Source organism: Tachyglossus aculeatus, chromosome 1, assembly GCF_015852505.1.
Source record: "Tachyglossus aculeatus isolate mTacAcu1 chromosome 1, mTacAcu1.pri, whole genome shotgun sequence".
Classification (NCBI taxonomy): Eukaryota; Metazoa; Chordata; class Mammalia; order Monotremata; family Tachyglossidae; genus Tachyglossus; species Tachyglossus aculeatus.
The window spans coordinates 91,310,023-91,331,823 of NC_052066.1; the positions used below are offsets into that span (position 1 = coordinate 91,310,023).

General features: G+C 44.4%; 1 protein-coding gene across 1 annotated transcript in view; it reads left to right on the forward strand.

Annotated features, from left to right (window-relative positions):
- The window catches only part of DHX36 (DEAH-box helicase 36), a 44,313-nt gene extending 32,376 nt beyond the window's left edge, over window positions 1-11,937 (forward strand). The window contains exons 14-25 of the mRNA XM_038768616.1: window positions 261-325; window positions 976-1,119; window positions 4,646-4,763; window positions 5,349-5,447; window positions 6,018-6,191; window positions 6,454-6,540; window positions 6,856-6,939; window positions 8,148-8,247; window positions 8,329-8,419; window positions 9,713-9,833; window positions 10,601-10,753; window positions 11,330-11,937. Of these exons, the coding sequence (XP_038624544.1) occupies window positions 261-325; window positions 976-1,119; window positions 4,646-4,763; window positions 5,349-5,447; window positions 6,018-6,191; window positions 6,454-6,540; window positions 6,856-6,939; window positions 8,148-8,247; window positions 8,329-8,419; window positions 9,713-9,833; window positions 10,601-10,753; window positions 11,330-11,515 (1,422 nt within the window). The 3' untranslated portion in view covers window positions 11,516-11,937. The remainder of the gene's footprint in view (window positions 1-260; window positions 326-975; window positions 1,120-4,645; window positions 4,764-5,348; window positions 5,448-6,017; window positions 6,192-6,453; window positions 6,541-6,855; window positions 6,940-8,147; window positions 8,248-8,328; window positions 8,420-9,712; window positions 9,834-10,600; window positions 10,754-11,329) is intronic.
- Window positions 11,938-21,801: the final 9,864 nt, after the last annotated feature.

The window sequence follows — 21,801 nt, forward strand, 5'->3', positions numbered from 1 at the left end:
TTAGCAAGGGATGCAGGATAAATTCAAGTTATCACAACTAGCTCTGTTTTGTTTTGCTATCAGTTGATGCTACTGAGAATGATTTGCCGACAATTGGAAGGCCTTTCGAATAGACCAATTTTTTGAAATATTGGAAATTTTAAGAGTGTAAGATAGTTGGAAAATGTCAACTCAAAAGTTAGTTGGTGGTTTCAGAAAGACTGGGTGAGAAATGTGTCCAAATTTTTGTAAATGTTGATTTTGATTAATTATTCTTATAGGTTTTCAAAAAAACCCCTCCTGGTGTTCGGAAAATAGTAATTGCTACCAATATTGCAGAGACTAGGTAAAGTTGTTTTTCATGTTTATTACAAAACAGAAACATTTGTGGATGCCCAAAAGTTCATACCTAAGCAACTCATAAAAGTTATGAACAGCTAGAACAGTGACTGTCTTCAATCTGGTTTTTAAATCCTTGAATTTGAATGTGTGGATATAAAATGTTTGTAGTGGAATGTAATTTCTGAAAGTTGGCTCCTCTCTTGGTGAAGCTGCTTAGACAGGCAAAATAATCTTTGTTTCTGTTCCTTGAGCCATGAATTCTCTATCTAAATAAGGTGATTTCTGCCCCTTTTTATTCATTTGGAAGAGGGCCTTCTGTACCATTCAAATCTGAGAGCATTCTGGTGGAAGATAACCCACATGCACACAAATTGGCCCAGGCTCACAAATTGCACCCCTCACAGAAAATCGGTGAGTTCTAAAAAGAACAAGACAGCAAACGTAGAACTGAAAATCCATTCAAATGACACTGAACTGCTCACGGTCACTGACCATGCCGCGAATGCATTTAGTTTGTTACTCTAAAAACCCGAGTGAGGTAAAATGTAATCATAAAGTTAAAAAAAAAAACCCGGAACATGGCTTTTGTATGTGACTAGGATAGCATTAGTGATTGATTGTTGGCTTTGGCATGTTTATAACTTTTTTCTACAGCATTACTATAGATGATGTAGTTCATGTGATTGATGGAGGAAAAATTAAAGAGACCCACTTCGATACCCAGAACAACATCAGCACAATGGCAGCAGAATGGGTTAGCAAAGCTAATGCCAAACAACGAAAAGGCCGTGCAGGAAGGTAAGATGTTGGTTTAACGATGGGGACTTATGTTTAGAAACTTTTCCCCACTGGAAACTTAAAATCATTTTTCTTCCCTCACTGTGGTTCCCTTCACTGATTCTTTTTCATCTGGAGCAATAGCTAATATGGTACTGATCTGGCATTTGGTTTCTTCTCCCCCAAGTTAATGGAGCTTATTTTCTGTAGAACCCAGTCCCCATGGGTTAGCAGCATCTTGTGAAACCATTGGGATTGACTACAGTTTTATATTGGTTATGATTCACTGAACAGAAAGGGAAAGACAGGCACATAGACAGCAAAATTGAGTGGGGTTATAGAGTGGTGAGAAGGAGAACTGAGGCTAATATGGAGTTGTTTTCTTTTGTTACTGTAACAGGAAAAATGTAGCATGTCAGGGTATCCTGTAGACCAGTTGACAATTGACCCTAAAGTTCAGGAATCATGGTATTAGTATTGGGTGCACTGGGGAAGTGTAGAATGAAGAAATGATGCATTCTGTGCCCACAAGGAACTTAGACTCAAAGAGGGGAGACAGACCTAAAAATATTTACCAGGAAACAAGTCAAAATAAATAGAATGTACAGTAATTGCTCAATAAATACCATTGATTGAATAAACTTTTGAGAGACAGGTAAGGAAGGGTGTGCATAAGTGCCTAAATGCTAGAATTGGCAGATAGGCTCTTAGTTATGAGGAAATAATCAGGGAAGACTTGGAGTAAGGTATTAAAAATACTTTAGTCTGAAAGTATCCCCCTTCTAGACTGTGAGCCAGTTGTTAGGTAGGAACCGTCTCTATATGTTGCCAACTTGTACTTCCCAAGTGCTTAGTACAGTGCTCTGCACACAGTAAGTGCTCAATAAATACGATTGAATGAATGAAGAAAAGGTTTTCCTTGCTTAGCTGGATATTTGTCTTATTGTCAATTTAATTTGGCTAGTGATAACATGACTATTGTTGGACTGTAGTGGGAGGTTAGCGAGTTAAGATGGGGAGACCTAATTGAATGCCTTCAGGATTTTCTCTTTGATGTGGAGATGGATGGGCAACTATTGATTTTTTTTTTTTTTTTTTTTAGCTGTGGGGAAATGTGAACTGAATTTTTTTTAAGGAAATTATCCGGGCAGCAGAGTGAAGTGTGGACTGGAGTAGTCAGAGGCTGGTGTAGTAGTCAAGTGTTGGATCAACAGAAGCAGCTTGGCTCAGTGGAAAGAGCGCAGGCTTTGGAGTCAGAGGTCTTGGGTTCAAATCCCAGCTCCGCCAATTGTCAGTTGTGTGACTTTGGGCAAGTCACTTAACTTCTCTGTGCCTCAGTTGCCTCATCTGTAAAATGGGGATGATGACTGTGAGCCCCACGTGGGACAACCTGGTCACCTTGTAACCTCCCCAGCACTTAGAACAGTGCTTGGCACATAGTTAAGTGCTTAATAAATGCCATTATTATTATTATTATTATTATTATTATTATTATTATTATTATTATTAGAGGAAGTGGCGGATTCTGGAGACATTATGAAGGAAGAACCTGAGAAGCAGCATGACCTAGTGGAAATGGTACAGGCGAGGGAGTCAAAGGACCTGGTTCTAATTCCAGCTTTTCTTCAGCTGTAAGATGGGGATTCAAAACCCATTCTCCCTTCTGATCAGACTGTAAGCTCCATGCTTGACAGAGAGACAGTGTTCAAACTGATTAATTGTTTCTATCCCAGCACTTATACAAAGAATGCTTGACACATAGTAAGTGTTTAACAAATAGCATTTAAAAGGAAACAAAAAACGTAGTATTTGGTGACAGCCTGACTGTGAGTTAAATGAGAGTGGTGAGTCCAGGAAAATGCCAGGATTATGGACTTAGAGGTCAGGGCTGGAAATGTAGATCAGGAATCATCCACATAGGGATGGTGCGTGAAACCACTGGAGCAAATGCTTTCTCCAGCGGGATGGGAGTAGATGGAGAATAGAACGGGACCAAAAACTGACTCTGAAGGGACTCTTCAGTTAAAGAGTAGGAGACAGAGGAGGAGCCTCTAGACTGTGAGCTTCTTGTAGGCAGGGTACATGTGTACCAACTCTGTTATATTGTACTCTGGGGAAGCAGCGTGGCTCAGTGGAAAGAGCCCGGGCTTTGGAGTCAGAGGTCATCAGTTCAAATCCCGGCTCCGCCACTTGTCAGATGTGTGACTTCGGGCAAGTCACTTCAATCAATCAATCAATCAATCAATCGTATTTATTGAGCGCTTACTGTGTGCAGAGCACTTTACTAAGCGCTTGGGAAGTACAAGTCGGCAACACATAGAGACAGTCCCTACCCAACAGCGGGCTCATAGTCTAGTCTTCACTTCTCTGGGCTTCAGTTCCCTCGTCTGTAAAATGTGGATTAAGACTGTGAGCCCCCCGTGGGACAACCTGATCACCTTGTAACCTCCCCAGCTCTTAGAACAGTGCTTTGTACATAGTAAGCGCTTAATAAATGCCATCATTATTTATTATTATTATTACTCTCCCAAGAACTCTACACACAGTTGCCACCCAATAAATATGATTGATTAAGCCTGTGAAAGGCTAAGAATGAGTGACCAGAGAGATAGAAGAACCAGGAGAGGACAGTGTCAGTGGAGCCAAGTTTGGGTAATGCTTCCAAGAGAGGGTGGTGGTCTACCTCAAAGGCAGTTGAGGTAAAAGAGGATTTTTGGGGCAGTAAAGGCCACTGTATCTGGCAAGTAGATCATTGCTAACCTTGTGGCTAAGCTATGGTTTCGGTGGAGTCGAGTGAGGCAGGCAGAAACCAGATTGCAAGGTGTCAAGGAGAGAATTGGAGGAGAGGTAGTGGAGGCAGCGGGTGTAGACAGATTTGCTCAAGGAGTTTGGAGAGAATGGTAAGGGGGAGATAGGGTGATAACTGGATGGACCTGTGGGGTCAGCAGAAGGGTTATTAGACAAGGGGTTGCATGAGCAGGTTTGAAAGCAGTGGAGGAGGAAAACCTGGAAAGTGAAGAGCATTGAGTATGGTGGTCAGGAGAGAAGAACAGCGGTGTCGATCTTCATAAAAGTGCAAGGGGATGGGGTGGAGTTGCAGGTCTTGGAAGGGGTAGATTTTTGAGAGGCGGCAGGAGATCTCTTGAGCAGCATGGCTTAGTGGGACGAGCACGGGCTTGGGATTCAGAGGTCGTGGGCTCTAATTCCGGTTCTGCCACTTGTCTGCTGTGTGACCTTGGGCAAGTCATTTAACTTCTCTGTGCCTCAGGTACCTCATCTGTAAAATGGGGGTGAAGACTGTGAGCCCATGTGGGACAACTTGATAACCTTGTATCTACCCCAGCGCTTAGAACACTGCTTGGCACATAGCAAATGGCGCTTAACAAATGCCACTATTATTATTATTATTGAGATACTGCTGGGAAGACGTAAAAAGAATGTCCATAAGTGTATCCGAAAGTAGACCTTTTTTGAAAATAAACTTCCTTTAGCAAAGCACTTAATTTTACCTCTCTTTTTCTATCCCCCTTTTTCAAATGTATTTCAGAGTGCAACCAGGTCACTGCTATCATTTATATAATGGTCTTCGAGCAAGCCTCCTGGATGATTATCAGTTGCCAGAAATTTTGAGAACTCCTTTGGAAGAGCTGTGTTTGCAAATAAAGGTAAACTATTTGGGTGGATTTCTCAAAGTTGTGTGGTTGTTTCGGTGTGAAGTTAATTTTTCAGTGAAAGAGGAACAGTTCCAACTCTTAATATTTAAAATGTATCCACATGGATCCAAAATTGTCACTAAGTGCAGTTTCAGCTGTTTTGTACTGTATAAAAAAGTAAAACCTAATTCTTTTAGCAGTAATGGTTGCAAAAGTTACGGTGTTAAGTATTTTAATCACTGTCTTTAATGAAAAAAAAGTAATTCAGTATTAACCTCTTGGCTATATTATCATTATCTTCTTTCTTGAATATAAAAGGGTACATAGACCCTGAAGATTAAATGATCATTTAAATTCTCATTTCATTTTATGGGATTTGAAATAAGACTGCAGCCATCGTGAAGAGGGATGGAGGGAGAAACGGTCATGTTATTGAGCCCTGGATATTTCCTGTTGAAGTAACACGTTCATCAGTGCGACCCTCTTGTTTTTCCCTTTTCCTTCTCTACCTCCTTTTCCCTTTCTCTCCTATCTTCCTGTATGAGAGCACACTTATATGCAACAATTAATTGCATTAAAAATATTTTTTTCTTTCAGATTTTAAGATTGGGTGGAATTGCTTATTTTCTCAGCAGATTAATGGATCCACCATCTCGTGAAGCAGTGATGTTATCCATAAACCATCTAATGGAACTGGTAAATTGATACTTGAATTTGGTGTCCCAAGCTTTTGGTTTACATGTGAACCATTATGCCTTGCACTTAACTAACCAAAATACAGCTGGGCCTGGATTATGTGGACTTCTTTAGTATACTTTAACCATTATGCTCTGCATGTCATATGTCTGTAAAAAAAATAATAAAATAGTTGGGGAAACTTATATTTATGCATATAAACTGACAAGTTTAGCAGAGTACTGTGGTAAGGTGGGTCAGCATACTCTCAGTTCAACTTTCGGGAGGCATCAGCAATACTCACCTTAGTTCCCCACACTTATGTCCAAGCCCTTTTATTCTACCATTTCCCCTATCTCTAATGTTTTAATGTCTGTCTCCCCTGTAGGTATCAGCTTTTTGTGGCCAAGGATTGCATCTGCCATCTCTGTTGTACGGTTCTTTCCCAAACGCTTGCACACAGTAAATGCTCAAAAACCATGGCCGATGGAAAGGCAGTGCATCCTCTAAATTCTACCTAGGGGATTGGGGAATGGAGGGTATTCCCACCTCTCACGTCGCTCCTGGTTGATCCTGCGCCTTCCATTTCAGAACGCTTTGGACAAGCAAGAGGAACTGACCCCTCTTGGAGTTCACTTGGCCCGATTGCCCGTGGAGCCACATATCGGAAAAATGATTCTCTTTGGAGCTCTCTTCTGTTGCTTAGAGCCGGTGCTCACCATCGCAGCCAGCCTCAGCTTCAAAGACCCCTTCGTCATTCCCTTGGTAAGAGATTTCCAGGGAAAAGTAATTAGCTTTTTGGGAAGGCAAATCATACTTATAGGGGAAGATGCTTCAAATTTGCCCGTTTTGACGGCATGCTTTTCCTCAATGCTGGGTCTTTGAAACGTTTGCAAGGTTTTCCAAGGGCCTTTAACCTCTGCCGCTGGGTTGTAGCGAAGAAAAGGAATGGAGAGAAATAAAGTAGCCCTGTGGCTTGTTTTTAAAGTCCAGTGAAATGCTGATGAGTGTATGTTTTTGCTTCTAGGGCAAGGAAAAAATAGCAGATGCAAGAAGAAAGGAATTATCCAAAAATACAAAAAGCGATCACCTGACAGTTGTGAATGCCTTTGAGGTAATGCCATTCTGTGTACAAGGGATCCAGTAGTAATTGACTAGGAAAAGTGGGGAGTGGAGAACAGCTGTGGGCAAAGCACCCCTTTGAAATTTGATTGACATCCCAAAGTACCTCCTTTCTGAAACTCTGTCAGTCAGAGGTAAATAATTGAATTCACATTTAGGAAGTTGTGACCTGCCACTGGCTAAGCAATTACTATTTCATTATCTCACTTACTATTTGTGTCTGCCATTTATAAAAGTTCTAGGAAATTGTCTTGCTTCTAAAAAAAAGGTAACTTTGAGACCAAATTTTTCTCCCTCTGTCTTCTAGGGATGGGAAGAAGCCAGGCGCCGAGGCTTCCGATTTGAAAAGGACTACTGCTGGGAGTATTTTCTGTCCTCAAATACCCTCCAGGTAACTAGTACTTGTGGTACATCAAGTGGTAGAGTTGAGTTGAGAGCCTCTTGTGTGCAGGGTGCTTGAAAAAGTACAATAGAGAAAGACACAATCCCTGTCCTCAAGGAGCTTATAGTATAGCAAGGGAGGCACGTGGTGTCATTCAGATGGAAAAGAAAAATAGATATGCAGGTGAGAAAGTGCTTAAATAGCAGAGCATATAAGTTGTTATGTGCAGAAGTGTGGAAGAGGTAGTTATCAGTCAGTGGTATTTTTCGAGCACTTAACTGTGCAAGGTTACTGTACTGGTGTGTGGATTTGGGGGTTATGACCTAGGGAGAAGAAAAATTAATCGGGAAAGGCTGCTTGGAGGTATGATTTCGGAAGGATCTTGGCAATAGGTAGCGCTTTGTTAATGATAATGATATTTGTTAAGCACTTTTTGCTAAGCACTGTTCTAAGCACAAGGGTATATACAAGGTTATCAGGTTGGACTCAGTCCCTGTCCCAAGGGGGCTCACAGTCTTAATTCCCATTTTACAGATGAGGTAACTGAGGCAAAGAGAATTAAGTAACTTGTCCATGGTCACATCAAAGATAAGTGGCGGAGCCTGGATTAGAAGCCAAATCCTTCTGGCTCCCAGGCCGTACTCTGTCGTCATCAATCGTATTTATTGAGCGCTTGCTCTATCCACTACACCACCCTGCTGAAACCAGAATAAATAAACTATTCCTTTGAAATATGCACACAAAGTGCTGAGTGTCTTGCAGGAGTAATGACAGTTCCTTGCCTCCAGAGCTTACATTTTAGGGAGGAGATAGGTTGACACTGACAATCCATCCTTCATCCTAGAAGTCATGGGTTCAAATCCCCGCTCTGCCAGTTGTCAGCTGTGTGACCTTGGGCAAGTCACTTAACTTCTCTGTGCCTCAGTTACCTCATCTGTAAAATGGGGATTAAGACTGTGAGCCCCATGTGGGACAACCTGATCACCTTGTAACCTCCCCAGCGCTTAGAACAGTGCTTTGCACATAGTAAGTGCTTAATTAATGTCATTATTATTATTATTATTATTATTATTATCCTTGCCCTTCTCCCACCAATGCTGCAACTCCCGCCCTTAGAGGTCTCAGTGTCAAAGACAGTATTTCCTTTAATGAGGGGTTGGTTTTTGGGGAAGGTAAAACTGGTTTAACCTCATTTGTTGCTTCCCTTTGTAACTTAGATGCTGCATAATATGAAAGGGCAGTTTGCTGAACATCTACTTGCAGCTGGTTTTGTGAGCAGTAAAAATCCTAAAGACCCCAAGTCAAATATAAATTCAGGTAATTCAGTAAAATGTGAATCAGTGACCAACTGAAGGTTTACTGTCATGTAGTATTTACTTTGCTTATTCTTCCTCACAGATAATGAGAAGATCATTAAGGCTGTCATCTGTGCGGGCTTATATCCAAAAGTTGCCAAAATCCGACCAAGTTTTAGCAAGAAGAGAAAAATGTAAGAATTAATAATTGAGGTTCATTAATTCAGTTCATTCATTCATATATATTGAGTGCTTACTGTGTGCAGAGCACTGTACTAAGCGTATGGAAAGTACAGTACAGCAGTAAAGAGAGGTAACCCCTGCCCACAATGAGCTTAATCTAGAGTCTTGAGCCAACAACTAGTTGGTTCAAAGTGGCTTTCATTGCAGTCAGGCATTCAGCAATGTTTCCAAATATTGTATCGTTTGTAGCTCTGGGCTGTCAAATATTATTTATTTTCTATTTTGCAAAGTCTTCCTTAGTCCCAAGCCCATCTTTTTCCTATATCTATTCTGTAGAGTCGTTTTGGGAAATAAGAGCGATTAAAATGATGGTGTTTTCCTGTCACTCATTTTCTACAAAAAAAGTCATTCTTTTTACCTTGTACCTTGTTATTCTTTTTACCTTTAGGCTAAATTATACAAAGCCAGGTTTCAGGATTCCTTTCCTAGGTAAAGTCAGTCACTCAATTGTATTTATTGAGCACTTACTGTATGCAAAGCACAAATTGGGAAAGTACGAGTTGTTAATATTATTCCTGTCCTAGACTGTGAGCCCACTGTTGGGTAGGGACTGTCTCTATATATTGCCAATTTGTACTTCCCAGGCGCTTAGTACAGTGCTGTGCACATAGTAAGCGCTCAATAAATACGATTGAGGATGATGATGAGTTTACATTCTACAGGGGAAGACAGACATTAGAATAAATTAGAGATAGAAATAGAGTATAAGAATATTCACCCAAGTTCTGGGGCTGGGATGAGTATTCAAGTCCTTAAGAGAAGCAGTGTGGCTCAGTGGAAAGAGCATGGGCTTTGGAGTCAGAGGTCTTGGGTTTGAATCCTGACTCCGCCACATGTCTGCTGTGTGACCTTGGGCAAGTCACTTAACTTCTCAGAGCCTCAGTTACCTCATCTGTAAAATGGGGATTAAGACCGTGAGACCCACGTGGGACAATCTGAGCACCTTGTATGTCCCCCCTGAGCGCTTAGACCAGTGCTTTGCACATAGTAAGAGCTTAACAAATGCCATCATTATTATTATTAAGGGGGTACACAGAAATCCTTAGACAAAGGATATCTTGAATTTTAAATAGGCAGAGGGTAGAGAGTGCTATTAAGCAGAAGTAGTTTAATAGATGCCACATAGAGGGCCTTTACCAGTTTTCTAAAGTTTAAGAAGTAGTTTGGGTAATCTGTGGCAAATGTCCAAAGGATTTGCAATTAAGACCAAGTTAAGGGTTTCATTTATTACTTGTTTTTCTTAGGGTGAAAGTCTGCACCAAAACAGACGGAACAGTCAACATTCATCCGAAATCCGTTAATGTGGAAGAATTCCAGTTCCATTATAACTGGCTTATTTATCACCTCAAGATGAGAACCAGTAGCGTAAGTGAAAACTTGCAGTGATTCCCAAACCTGTGTGCTAATAGGAAAGATCTCTTGAAAATTGGTTGCATCCTCATCTTTTTTTTTTTTTTTTATGAGTCAGGCTCAAAAATGAAATGGATTTAAATTTAAGATATTTTTTCCACTCAGTACTTCTTCTTGAAGCTTACGTCTGCTTGCTGAGTAAAGCTCCGAATCACAACACGTGTTCCCCCAGCGTGTAGGGGAATAACTTGGTGGGGGAACTCCTCTCCTAATGCCCTTTACTAGTTTTGGGCTGGGGAGCCACTGGGTCCTTGTTGTCCATGAGTGGGACTGGGACCAGGCCCATGCCTGGTGTTCAAAACCTGATGCAGCACAGAGTTGAATTATTCCCCTAACCTTTTCAACAATCTCTTCCATGTAGTCTCCCATTTAACTGAGTACTCCCCAAGGCTGTTTTGACCAGCTTTTGCTGCCCATTTTCACATCATTAATAAGCAGTTGGCCCGCTGTCTTCGCTCCCTACTGCATTGTTTGTTAACAGGAACCGAAGCCTTTGAAATCCGAGTGACCTCTCTGAGTCACAGATTCGGTGTAGCTTATTTGGAACAGGGTCTGTGTGTCTTCCGGGGCTTTTGGGTTGGCGGCGGGGGAACGGGCTCATCTCGGTGAGCCACTCTGCTTTGGGGATGCCAGTAATTGCATTGTTAAGGCCAACATGTTGGGATTTTTGGATCAAAAATAGCTTCCTGCCGCAGTCCGCAGCAACAAATTGACTTTTGCAGATCTACCTGTATGACTGCACAGAGGTCTCTCCGTATTGCCTCTTGTTCTTCGGTGGCGATATTTCCATCCAGAAAGACAAAGATCAGGACACCATTGCTGTTGACGAATGGATTGTCTTTCAGTCTCCGGCAAGAATCGCCCATCTCGTTAAGGTGACCATCCGCTTGAATGCTTTTTGTGTTTTGGTGTTTGGGCTTTGTTTGTGAGGGGCTGATACAGGCTGGCACTCCCAGTTGTACCCGCCCAGGGGCTACCAGCCAGCCGCTGGTGTAGACTGGCAAGACGGTACCCATCAATGTCAGTATCTCCAGCAGCCTGGGGAAAACGGCACCCAGGCAAGCGATTACTCAGTTGCTCTGGCCAGAATAGTTTTGCTCAGTGGAGTGGAAGCCCGTGTGCTTAGGGATATGATGCATTCCCAAGCTAACACACCAGAGCATGGTAATGTGGTCCTTGAGAGGCAAAGATAGTTGACAGAATTCATTACAAGTATCATCATCATCATCATCAATCGTATTTATTGAGCGCTTACTGTGTGCAGAGCACTGTACAAAGCGCTTGGGAAGTACAAGTTGGCAACATATAGAGACAGTCCCTACCCAACAGTGGGCTCACAGTCTAAAAGATGGTGCCTTTGGCACAGCAGTAGCTCCAGGTGCTTGCCTCCTTTGTGACACGAATGGTTTTAGATGCACCTTTCCTAAGTTTTCACATTTTTCCAATCTTAGGAATTAAGGAAAGAACTAGATGTCCTTCTCCAGGAAAAGATCGAAAATCCACACCCAGTGGACTGGAAAGACACTCAGTCCAGAGACTGTGCTGTGCTGACAGCAATTCTCGACTTGATCAAAACCCAGGAGAACGAAACGGCCAGGAACTTTGCCCCCCGCTTCCAGGATGACTATTACAGTTGACGACTCCCTGCGGTTGTACAACAAGAGAGCGTGGTAACAATCTTCTGCTCCGACCTCTGTTTTGGGGTTGAGAATGGACTAAATACCGTGCGGAGTGGAGAAACGTTCAGTAGATAGAAGTGACGATGTGCATGATGTCTAGTGTTAGTTGTAGCGCTTCAATGTTCCATGAACTGCAGTCGCATTTGAGACAGTGCTTTCTGTATTTTGCTGTTGTCTAAACTTTTGGGTTGCCGATGAAGCAGGTTAGATTTAATATGTATTGCTAAAATTGTGCTTTCACAGTTAGGAATTAGCCTTGTCCTAAGACGTTGACCCTGCACTGTCTTATTTTTTACAGCCTTGCCAGAGAGATGGTAATTTAATTGAATGTGTGAGAGCACATAATGAAATAAAGTGTACAGTGGAGTACTTAGCCCTCACTTGTAGCTAACTTGTTTCATGTTCTTTCCACCAAACTGTTCTTGGGTAAGAAGCCGACAGCTGGCCTTTCACCCGTCTTTTATGTCCTTGAACTAAAGGTAAAAGTCAGTGCCCCACTGGAGACCACCTAGAAGAAAGGGGAGTGTGGGGAGAAGCTGAGGAGCTCCCCGTATTTCTTCCCTCTTGGAGAGGATCCATGCACCAAGCGGGCTGGAGCTAAGGTCAGAGCAGGATAAAATTCCCTTTTCCTTCTGCCCTCCGATTAGTTGTCGTCTCACGTAAGAAGCAAAGACAAATAAGGTAGTGTGCTGCCACTACACGTAGGTGTCCAGGGCTTATAATCAAATGATGAAATTCAGCTCCATCTCCCTCTCTGGGATATGGTATGGGTCTAGGCATTGGGGTAAGATTCGTCTGGGTTTTTTTTTTTAATGTAGACTATGTGCAGATAGTTCTCAGTTCATGGGTTCTTTGAAATAACCTTTTCCTCACTTCTGAACAAGAAGAGGTGGGTGCCATTTCCTTGGGAAGATCACAGGAGTGTGCAGCTGCCTGGCCCCCTTCATCTTCGAATCCTTCTGAAAATCCACTTCCTCTGAGAGGCATCTCACCTGGTCCTTATTTCCCTTATAAAGAGAAACAGAGAAGCAGTGTGGCTCAGTGGAAAGAGTCCGGGCTTGGGAGTCAGAGGTCATGGGTTCGTATCCCGGCTCTGCCACATGTCTGCCGTGTGATCTTGGGCAAGTCACTTCACTTCTCTGAGCCTCAGTTACCTCACCTGTAAGATGGGGATTAAGATTGTGAGCCCCATCTGGGACAACCTGATCACCCTGTATTCCCCCCCTCAGCACTTAGAAGAGTGATTTGCACATAGTAAGCGCTTAACAAATGCCATTATTATTATTATAACTTTATGCCCGGTGCTGTACGTAAACCATCACTCACTGCTAGGACCCTCCAGTTCTTCGGCTGAGAGCAGCCATACTATATCGTCAGTGTTTACAGAGCACCCGAGGACATGTTCCTGCTTTAGAGAAGTTGCAGTGTACAGAGGGAGGCAAGCAGATACAAACTACGTTTTAAGAGAAGGGAAGAAAATATTTAACTTTAAATGACACTTCACACAAAGTTGAAGATCAGTTAGGCTGTTGGACTGCCCTACTTTCTGTGTGGCTAGAAGAGCTGGACCTACTCCAGAAAATACATCCAGCAGTCACACCAGCTTCACTTGCGAACTCACGCGCGGCATTAAACGACAGGGCAAGATGACCAACAGTGAGGCTGTACAATGCAGTCAGCTCACCAGCACCGAAGCGGTACCCACAGCAGCACAGCTCTGCTGTGTGAAAAGGATGGACAACAGCAGGATAGCCAGGCATCTGCTCTGCGGTAAGCTGGAAGGGGGTGTATGCAAGCTGGGAGGGCAGAAGAAACGACATAAAGACAGAGTTCAGCCTTCCCAATGGGAGATAGACCCTGAAGCAGGGAGACCAGCCCGCTGGACTGCATTTGGGAAATGGGTTTCACTCTCCTCGAGAGCGATGGCTGTGTGATGCTCGAGATCCCAAAAGGCAGGCTCAAAAGCGGACTGTAGGAGGGGGTCAGTGTAATTAGCCCAGCAAGGATCTATCCTGAAATTAATCCCTCGAGGGCCTTTCAGCCAAACACTAAAATCCACACATGGAAAGGATCTTATTGTCAGTTGTTAGGATTGCTGCAAAGGTGAACGAACAAGCAGTGTGGCTCAGTGGAAAAGAGCCCGGGCTTTGGAGTCAAAGGTCATGGGTTCAAATCCCAGCTCCGCCGATTGTCAGCTGTGTGACTTTGGGCAAGTCACTTCTCTGGGCCTCAGTTACCTCATCTGTCAAATGGGGATGAAGACTGTGAGCCCCCCGCGGGACAATCTGATTACCTTGTAACCTCCCCAGCGCTTAGAACAGTGCTTTGCACATAGGAAGCGCTTAATAAATGCCATCATCATCATCATCATCATCAAATCCCAGCTCTGCCGATTGTCAGCTGTGTGACTTTGGGCAAGTCACTTCTCTGGGCCTCAGTTACCTCATCTGTCAAATGGGGATGAAGACTGTGAGCCCCCCGCGGGACAATCTGATTACCTTGTAACCTCCCCAGCGCTTAGAACAGTGCTTTGCACATAGGAAGCGCTTAATAAATGCCATCATCATCATCAACAAGCAACAATACTACTACTACTACTAATACCAATACTACTAAGACTGAGCCCCACCTGGGACAACCTGATCACCTTGTATCCCTCCCAGCGCTTAGCACATAGTACGTGCTTAACAAATGCCATCATTATTAATTATGGTGTTTGTTAAATGCTTCCTATGTGCCTGGCACTGAACTAAGAGGTGCAAGCAAATCGAGTTGGACACAGTCCGTCGTGCACAGGGCTCATGGTCTTCATCCCCATTTTCCACATGAGGTAACTGAGGCAGAGAGCGTGGCTCAATGGAAAGAGCACGGGCTTTGGAGTCAGAGGTCATGGGTTCAAATCCCGGCTCTGCCAATTGTCAGCTGTGTGACCTTGGGCAAGTCACTTCACTTCTCTGGGCCTCAGTTACCTCATCTGTAAAATGGGGATGAAGACTGTGAGCCCCCAGTGGGACAACCTGATCACCTTGTATCCCCCCAGTGCTTAGAACAGTGCTTTGCACATAGTAAGCGCTTAACAAATGCCATTATTATTATTATTATTAAGGTCATACAGCAGACAAGTGGCAGAATTAGATTCCATGACCATCTGACTCCCAGAACCGTGCCATCTCCACCATACCAAACTGCTTCTTGAGACATGGCATGTGGGAAGCTTTTTCCTACCTGTCACTGGGTTGATCAATCAATCAATCGTATTTATTGAGTGCTTACTGTGTGCAGAGCACTGTACTAAGCGCTTGGGAAGTACAAGTTGGCAACATACAGAGTAATAATTTTGGTATTTGTTAGGCACTTACTGTGGGCAAAGCACTGTACTAAGCCCTGGGGGTAGATGCAAGAGTTAGATTGGGCATTGTCCCTGTCCCACATGGGGTTCACGCTCTTCATAGGAGGTAAACTATGTGTTGAATCCCCATTTTGCAGATGGGAAAACTGAGGTACTAAGAAGTCAAGCGGCCTGCCCGAGGTCACACAGCTAGGATTAGAACCTAGACTTCCACACCTGTGGCTCTGTCCGCTAAGCCACGTGGCTTTTCTAGATTAGGAGTCTATAAAATCGCTAAAATTGCCAGGAGGAAGAGCCCTGGACCCCAGGGCTGGATGACTACAGTTTTTCCTTCCGTCTATTCCTGGTACACCAGGACGTCGGTCGGCAGTGAGATCATCATCATCATCAATCAATCGTATTTATTGAGCGCTTACTGTGTGCCGAGCACTGTACTAAGCGCTTGGGAAATACAAATTGGCAACATGTAGAGACAGTCCCTACCCAACAGCGGGCTCACAGTCTAAAAGGGGGAGAGGTCACAGCAGTTAGCACCTTCCGCACTATGAAAGTCGGAATTGCTAGATCAGAGCCGAACAGCCAGCAGTTAACGTTGTACTGGCCGGACTGCAGTAATGGGGACCACAGGAATGACTGCCCACCACTGAGAATAAAGTAAAACTTTACAGTAATGGAGAGACAATCTGAAGTTAAGAATAATAGAAAACATCATCGATGTTCTGGTAATAACGTAGTGCCTTCCCTTAGTGTAATGGTTTCTGTTGAGACCATTTCTGTTCTGTTGTCTCTATATATTGCCCATTTGTACTTCCCAAGCGCTTAGTACAGTGCTCTGCACATAGTAAGCGCTCAGTAAATACGATTGATGATGATGTTGAGGCTTTTTAGACTGTGAGCCCACTGTTGGGTAGGGACTGTCTCTATATGTTGCCAATCTGTACTTCCCAAGCGCTTAGTACAGTGCTCTGCACATAGTAAGTGCTCAATACGATTGATGATGATGCTGAGGCTTGACATTCCCGAACAGCAGTAGTATGAGCCCAAAGAGGCAGTGCAGCCTAGTGGGAGGAGTGCTGCCTTAAGCATCAGATGACCTGGGTTCTAAGCAGTAGCAGAATGGCTTAGTAAATAGCACATGGGCGTAGGAATCAAAAGGTCCTGGGTTCTAATCCTCACTCCACCACACGTCTGCTGTGTGACCTTGAGCAAGTCACTTCTAGTATAGTAAGGGCTTAGGTGGCTCAGTGGAAAGAGCCCGGGCTTTGGAGTCAGAGGTCATAGGTTCGAATCCTGGCTCCGCCACATGTCTGCTGTGTGACCTTGGGCAAGTCACTTAACTTCCCTGAGCCTCAGTTCCCTCATCTGTAAAATGGGGATGAAGACTGTGAGCCCTACGGGGGGACAACCTGATCACTTTGTAGCCCCCCCCCCAGTGCTTAGAACAGTGCTTCGCACATAGTAAGCGCTTACAAATGCCAACTTCTCTGGGCCTATTATCTGTAAAATGGGGATAAGAGTGTGAGGCCCATGTGCACCAGGGACTGTGTCCTACCTGACTAACTTGTATTTATCCCAGTGTTTAGAACAGCGCTTGGCACCTAGACTTTAATAAGTACCATAATTTTTACAATTACTAATATCAATAATCCCAGCTCTGCCAATTGCTTTCTTGGGTAACTTTGGTGAGCAAGTCACATAACTTCTCTGTGCCTCAGTCTCCTCAATTGTAGGCTAGGGCTGTTCCCCTTCCCTCCTAGATTGTGAACCCCCTGTGGGACAGGGACACTGTCCAACCTAATAAATTTATATCCACCCCAGTGCTTAGAACATAGTAAGTGCTTAACGTAAAATAATAATGATAATCTTAGTTATATCAACAGCTGAAGGGGCTCCTCCCCACCTCCAAATTGGTGAGAAACATGTCCTAAAGTCCCCTCGAACCCACTTGACGGGATACATAAGCCGGGAGCTGTTTCTCCAAGTAGGAGCTTGTTGATTTAGCACGAGTGCGGTAACAGAGGCTGCACAAAGCACTTACCTTATCTAGGTCTTTTCTCTCGAATCGAAATGGGATGAGACATTTATTACTCTATATATTTATTTTGCTTGTCCATTTCTATTCTATTTATTTTGTCAGTATGTTTGGTTTTGTTCTCTGTCTCCCCCTTTTAGACTGTGAGCCCGCTGTTGGGTAGGGACTGTCTCTATAGGTTGCCGACTTGTACTTCCCAAGCGCTTAGTACAGTGCTCTGCACAAAGTAAGCGCTCAATAAATACGATTGATTGATTGATTGATTGGAAAGGGGAACTCACGTTTGCCTGATGCGCCTGCTCCGTCGTCCGCTTGAAAGTGGAAGTTTTCCTCTTCAAGATGAGGGTTGATGAGCATCAACTGCATCCATTTCACTCGATTCCTCCTCTTCGTTGTGTTCTTCTGGCATGAAATCAATATGCCCGCCTACCCCCATCTCCTTCGGGGTGTCAGGGAACCACTTCCTCTCACCCGGTGCAGGACCTTTCCCAGCTCCTCTGGTCACCCAAAAGGGAATTCCTTTGCCAGGTCAGCACCTCCCTGGAGACTGTAAATTCCTTGTGAAGCAGCGTGGCTCAGTGGAAAGAGCCCGGGCTTTGGAGTCAGAGGTCATCGGTTCGAATCCCTGCCCCGCCCCATGTCTGCTGTGTGACCTTGGGCGAGTCACTTAACTTCTCTGTGCCTCACCTCATCTGTAAAAGGGGGATTAAGACTGTGAGCCCCCCGTGGGACAACCTGATCACCTTGGAACCTCCTCAGCGCTTAGAACAGTGCTTGGCACATAGTAAGCGCTTAATAAATGCCATCATCATCATTGTGGGCAGCCATCATGTCTGCCGACTCTATGTATTTTCCCAAGTGCTTATCTTCAGTATTCTGCAGCCAGTTAACACTTAAACATACCATTTATTGTTAGGAAAGAGAGGAGCCTAACTCGGAGCAGACAGATAATCTTTAGACCAGCAGTTTCTTGTTCCTCAGCACCTTCTCATTTTTTTTTTTGGTTTGTTTTTTATGGTATTTAATAATTCTGGTAGTCGTTAAGCACTTACCGTGTGCCAGGCACTGATGATGATATTTGTTAAGTGCTTACTGTGTGGCAACGGATATAAGCATAGTGGGTTGGCCACAGTCCCTGCCCCCACATTCTGCTCATAGTCTCAAATTCCCATTTTACAGATGTGGAAACTGAGGCCCAGAGAAGTGAAGTGGAAAGAGCCCGGGCTTGGGAGTCGGAGGCCATGGGTTCTAATCCTGGCTCTGCCACTTGTCAGCTGTGTGGCTTTGGGCAAGTCCCTTAACTTCTCTATGCCTCAATTACTTCATCTGTAAAATGGGGAATAAGACTGTGAACCCCACGAGGAACAACCTGATTACCTTATAATAATAATAATGTTGATATATGTTATTACCTTATAATAATAATAATGTTGGTATTTGTTAAGCGCTTACTATGTGCCAAGCACTCTTCTAAGCACTGGGATAGATACAAGGTAATCAGGTTGTCCCACATGGCCCCATTTTACAGATTAACTGAGGCACAGATAAGTTAAGTGACTTGCCCACAGTCACACAGCAGTCATGTGGCAGAGGCAGGATTAGAACCCATGACCTTCGCCTCCCAAGCCCATGCTCTTTCCACTAAGCCATGCTGCTTCCACGTACTGCGTGCCAAACACTGTTCTTAGCACAGAGGTAGATGCGAAGTAACCAGGTTGGACGGACACAGTCCATGGCCAACATGGGGCTCACAGTCTTAATTCCCATTTTATAGATGAGGTAACTGAGGCACAAGACAAGTGAACTTACAGACTGTGAGCCCATTGTGGGCAGGGACTGTCTCTGTTGCTGAATTGTACTTTCCAAGCGCTTAGTACAGTGCTCTGCACACAGTAAGTACTCAATAAATACGATTGAATGAATGAATTGCCCAAGGTTACACAGCGGACAAGTGGAGGAGCGGGATTAGAGCCCAGGTCCATCCCTCAGGCTCTACCCTCAACCAAGCTTTTTGTGGGAAGGGAATGTGTCTGTTGTATTGTACTAAGCGCTCCCAAGCGCTTAGTACAGTGCTCTGCACACAGTAAGTGCTCAATAAATACAAATGCCCCCGAGGCCTTGCTCCACACTGCTGTGCGCAGGTGTGGTGGCCAATGCCTCATTTCCCACCTGGGCCTCATATCCACCTCAGCCCCTACTACAGTGCCTGGCACACAGTAAGCGCTTAACGAATACCATAATAATAATGGCATTTATTAAGCGCTTACTATGTGCAAAGCACTGTTTTAAGCGCTGGGGAGGTTACAAGGGGATTAGGTTGTCCCACGGGGGGCTCCCAGTCACTCCCCGTTTTACAGATGAGGTAACTGAGGCACAGAGAAGTTAAGTGACTAGCCCAAAGTGACGCAGCTAATTGGCAGAGCTGAGATTTGAACCCATGACCACTGACTCCAAACTGGGGAGGTTACAAGGGGATTAGGTTGTCCCATGGGGGGCTCCCAGTCACTCCCCGTTTTACAGATGAGGTAACTGAGGCACAGAGAAGTTAAGTGACTAGCCCAAAGTCACGCAGCTAAGTGGCAGAGCTGAGATTTGAACCCATGACCACTGACTCCAAACTGGGGAGGTTACAAGGGGATTAGGTTGTCCCATGGGGGGCTCTCAGTCACTCCCCGTTTTACAGATGAGGTAACTGAGGCACAGAGAAGTTAAGTGACTAGCCCAAAGTCACGCAGCTAAGTGGCAGAGCTGAGATTTGAACCCATGACCACTGACTCCAAACTGGGGAGGTTACAAGGGGATTACGTGGTCCCACGGGGGGCTCCCAGTCACTCCCCGTTTTACAGATGAGGTAACTGAGGCACAGAGAAGGTAAGTGACTAGCCCAAAGTCACGCAGCTAAGTGGCAGAACTGAGATTTGAACCCATGACCACTGACTCCAGAGCCCACGCTCTTTCCACGGAGCCACGCTGCATTGTTATTATTACTAGGACCAAGCAGTGGCCCCACCGAGGTCCCAGCTCTCGCTCCTGTTCTTCAGACACCAAGGAGGCCGTCCAGCATCCCCTCCGCTTTCCCTCCACCCCGGGGCCTATGGCTAGTTACCCCCATCATCAATCGTATTTATTGAGCGCTTACTCTGTGCAGAGCACTGTACTAAGCGCTTGGGAAGTACAAATTGGCAACATATAGAGACGGTCCCTACCCAACGGTGGGCCCCAGACCAGTCTAAGTGCGCGATGAAAAACCCATCAGCTCGCCCGAAGTCCACCAGCAGTGAGCACCTCCCTGAGTCCGACCGAGGTTCCTCCCGGCCGCGTGTCCTGCCTCCAACGTTGGCGATGGCGGGACAGGCCGGACAGCCCGAGGAGGTTTCCGTCCTGAGGTGCCCGTTCTTTGTGAAAAGCTGCTTCTTTGTGCCGTCTCCCTCCCACTTAGCCTGTCCATGGAGGACAGGGACTGTGTCAGCGCCTAATCGACCTGTGTCTACCCAGAACAGTGCTTTGCACATGGTGAGTGCTTAAAAATGCCATTATTATTATTATTATTATTTATTATTATCATTATCATTATTATCATTATTATTATTACCCCAGCACTTAGAACAGTGTTCGACACGTTAGGAGGCCTTCCCAGACTGAGCCCCCTCCTTCTTCTCCCCCTCCTCCGCCTCTCCATCCCCCCCGCCTTACCTCCTTCCCTTCCCCACAGCACCTGTATATATGTTTGTAAGGATTTATTACTCTATTTATTGATTTATTTTACTTGTACGTATTTATTCTACTTATTTTATTTTGTTAATATGTTTTGTTCTCTGTCTCCCCCTTCTAGACTGTGAGCCCCCTGTTGGGTAGGGACCGTCTCTAGGTGTTGCCAACTTGGACTTCCCAAGCGCTTAGTACAGTGCTCTGCACACAGTAAGCGCTCAATAAATATGATTCATTGATTGATTGATTGCTCTGCACACAGTAAGCACTCAATAAATACGATTGAATGAATGAAAAAAGCGCATTCTTCCCGAAGCATTACCTTTGCAATTGGACTGAGTGCAGTCTTTGAGGAAGGCCAATTGTGGCTTTAATAGTAAGCACCAGTCAATCAAATGTATTAAGCACTGTACTAAGCACTTGGGAGGGTACAATAACTGAATTAGCAGGCGTGTCCCCTCCCCATAACGAGTTTACAGTCTAGAGGGGGAGACAGGCTTTAATCCACATAGTCCTTAGGCTTCTGCTGCCAGGGAACATCTCCCAGCAAACGTGTCTATCAACTCCGTTATAGTGTTATACTGTACTTTTCCAATCAATCAATTGTATTTATTGAGCGCTTACTGTGTGCAGAGCACTGTACTAAGCGCTTGGGAAGTACAAGTTGGCAACATATAGAGACAGTCCCTACCCAACAGTGGGCTCACAGTCTAAAAGTTCCAAGCACTTAGTACAGCGTTCTGCACACAGTAATTGCTCAATAAGTATGATCATCATCATCATCATCATCAATCGTATTTATTGAGCGCTTACTGTGTGCAGAGCACTGTACTAAGCGCTTGGGAAGTACAAATTGGCAACATATAGAGACAGTCCCTACCCAACAGTGGGCTCACAGTCTAAAAGGGGGAGACGGAGAACAAAACCAAACCTACTAACAAAATAAAATAAATAGAATAGATATGTACAAGTAAAATAGAGTAATAAATATGTACAAACATATATACATATATACAGGTGATCAGTTGATTGATTGAAAAGCCCTTCTGTGTTAGCGTGAATGGAGGAAGGAGCAGCACTGACTTACCTTCCCAAAAGTCTGATTCAATATCCCTGCAGTCATCATCCTAAGGAAATAACAGGAATTGAATCCCG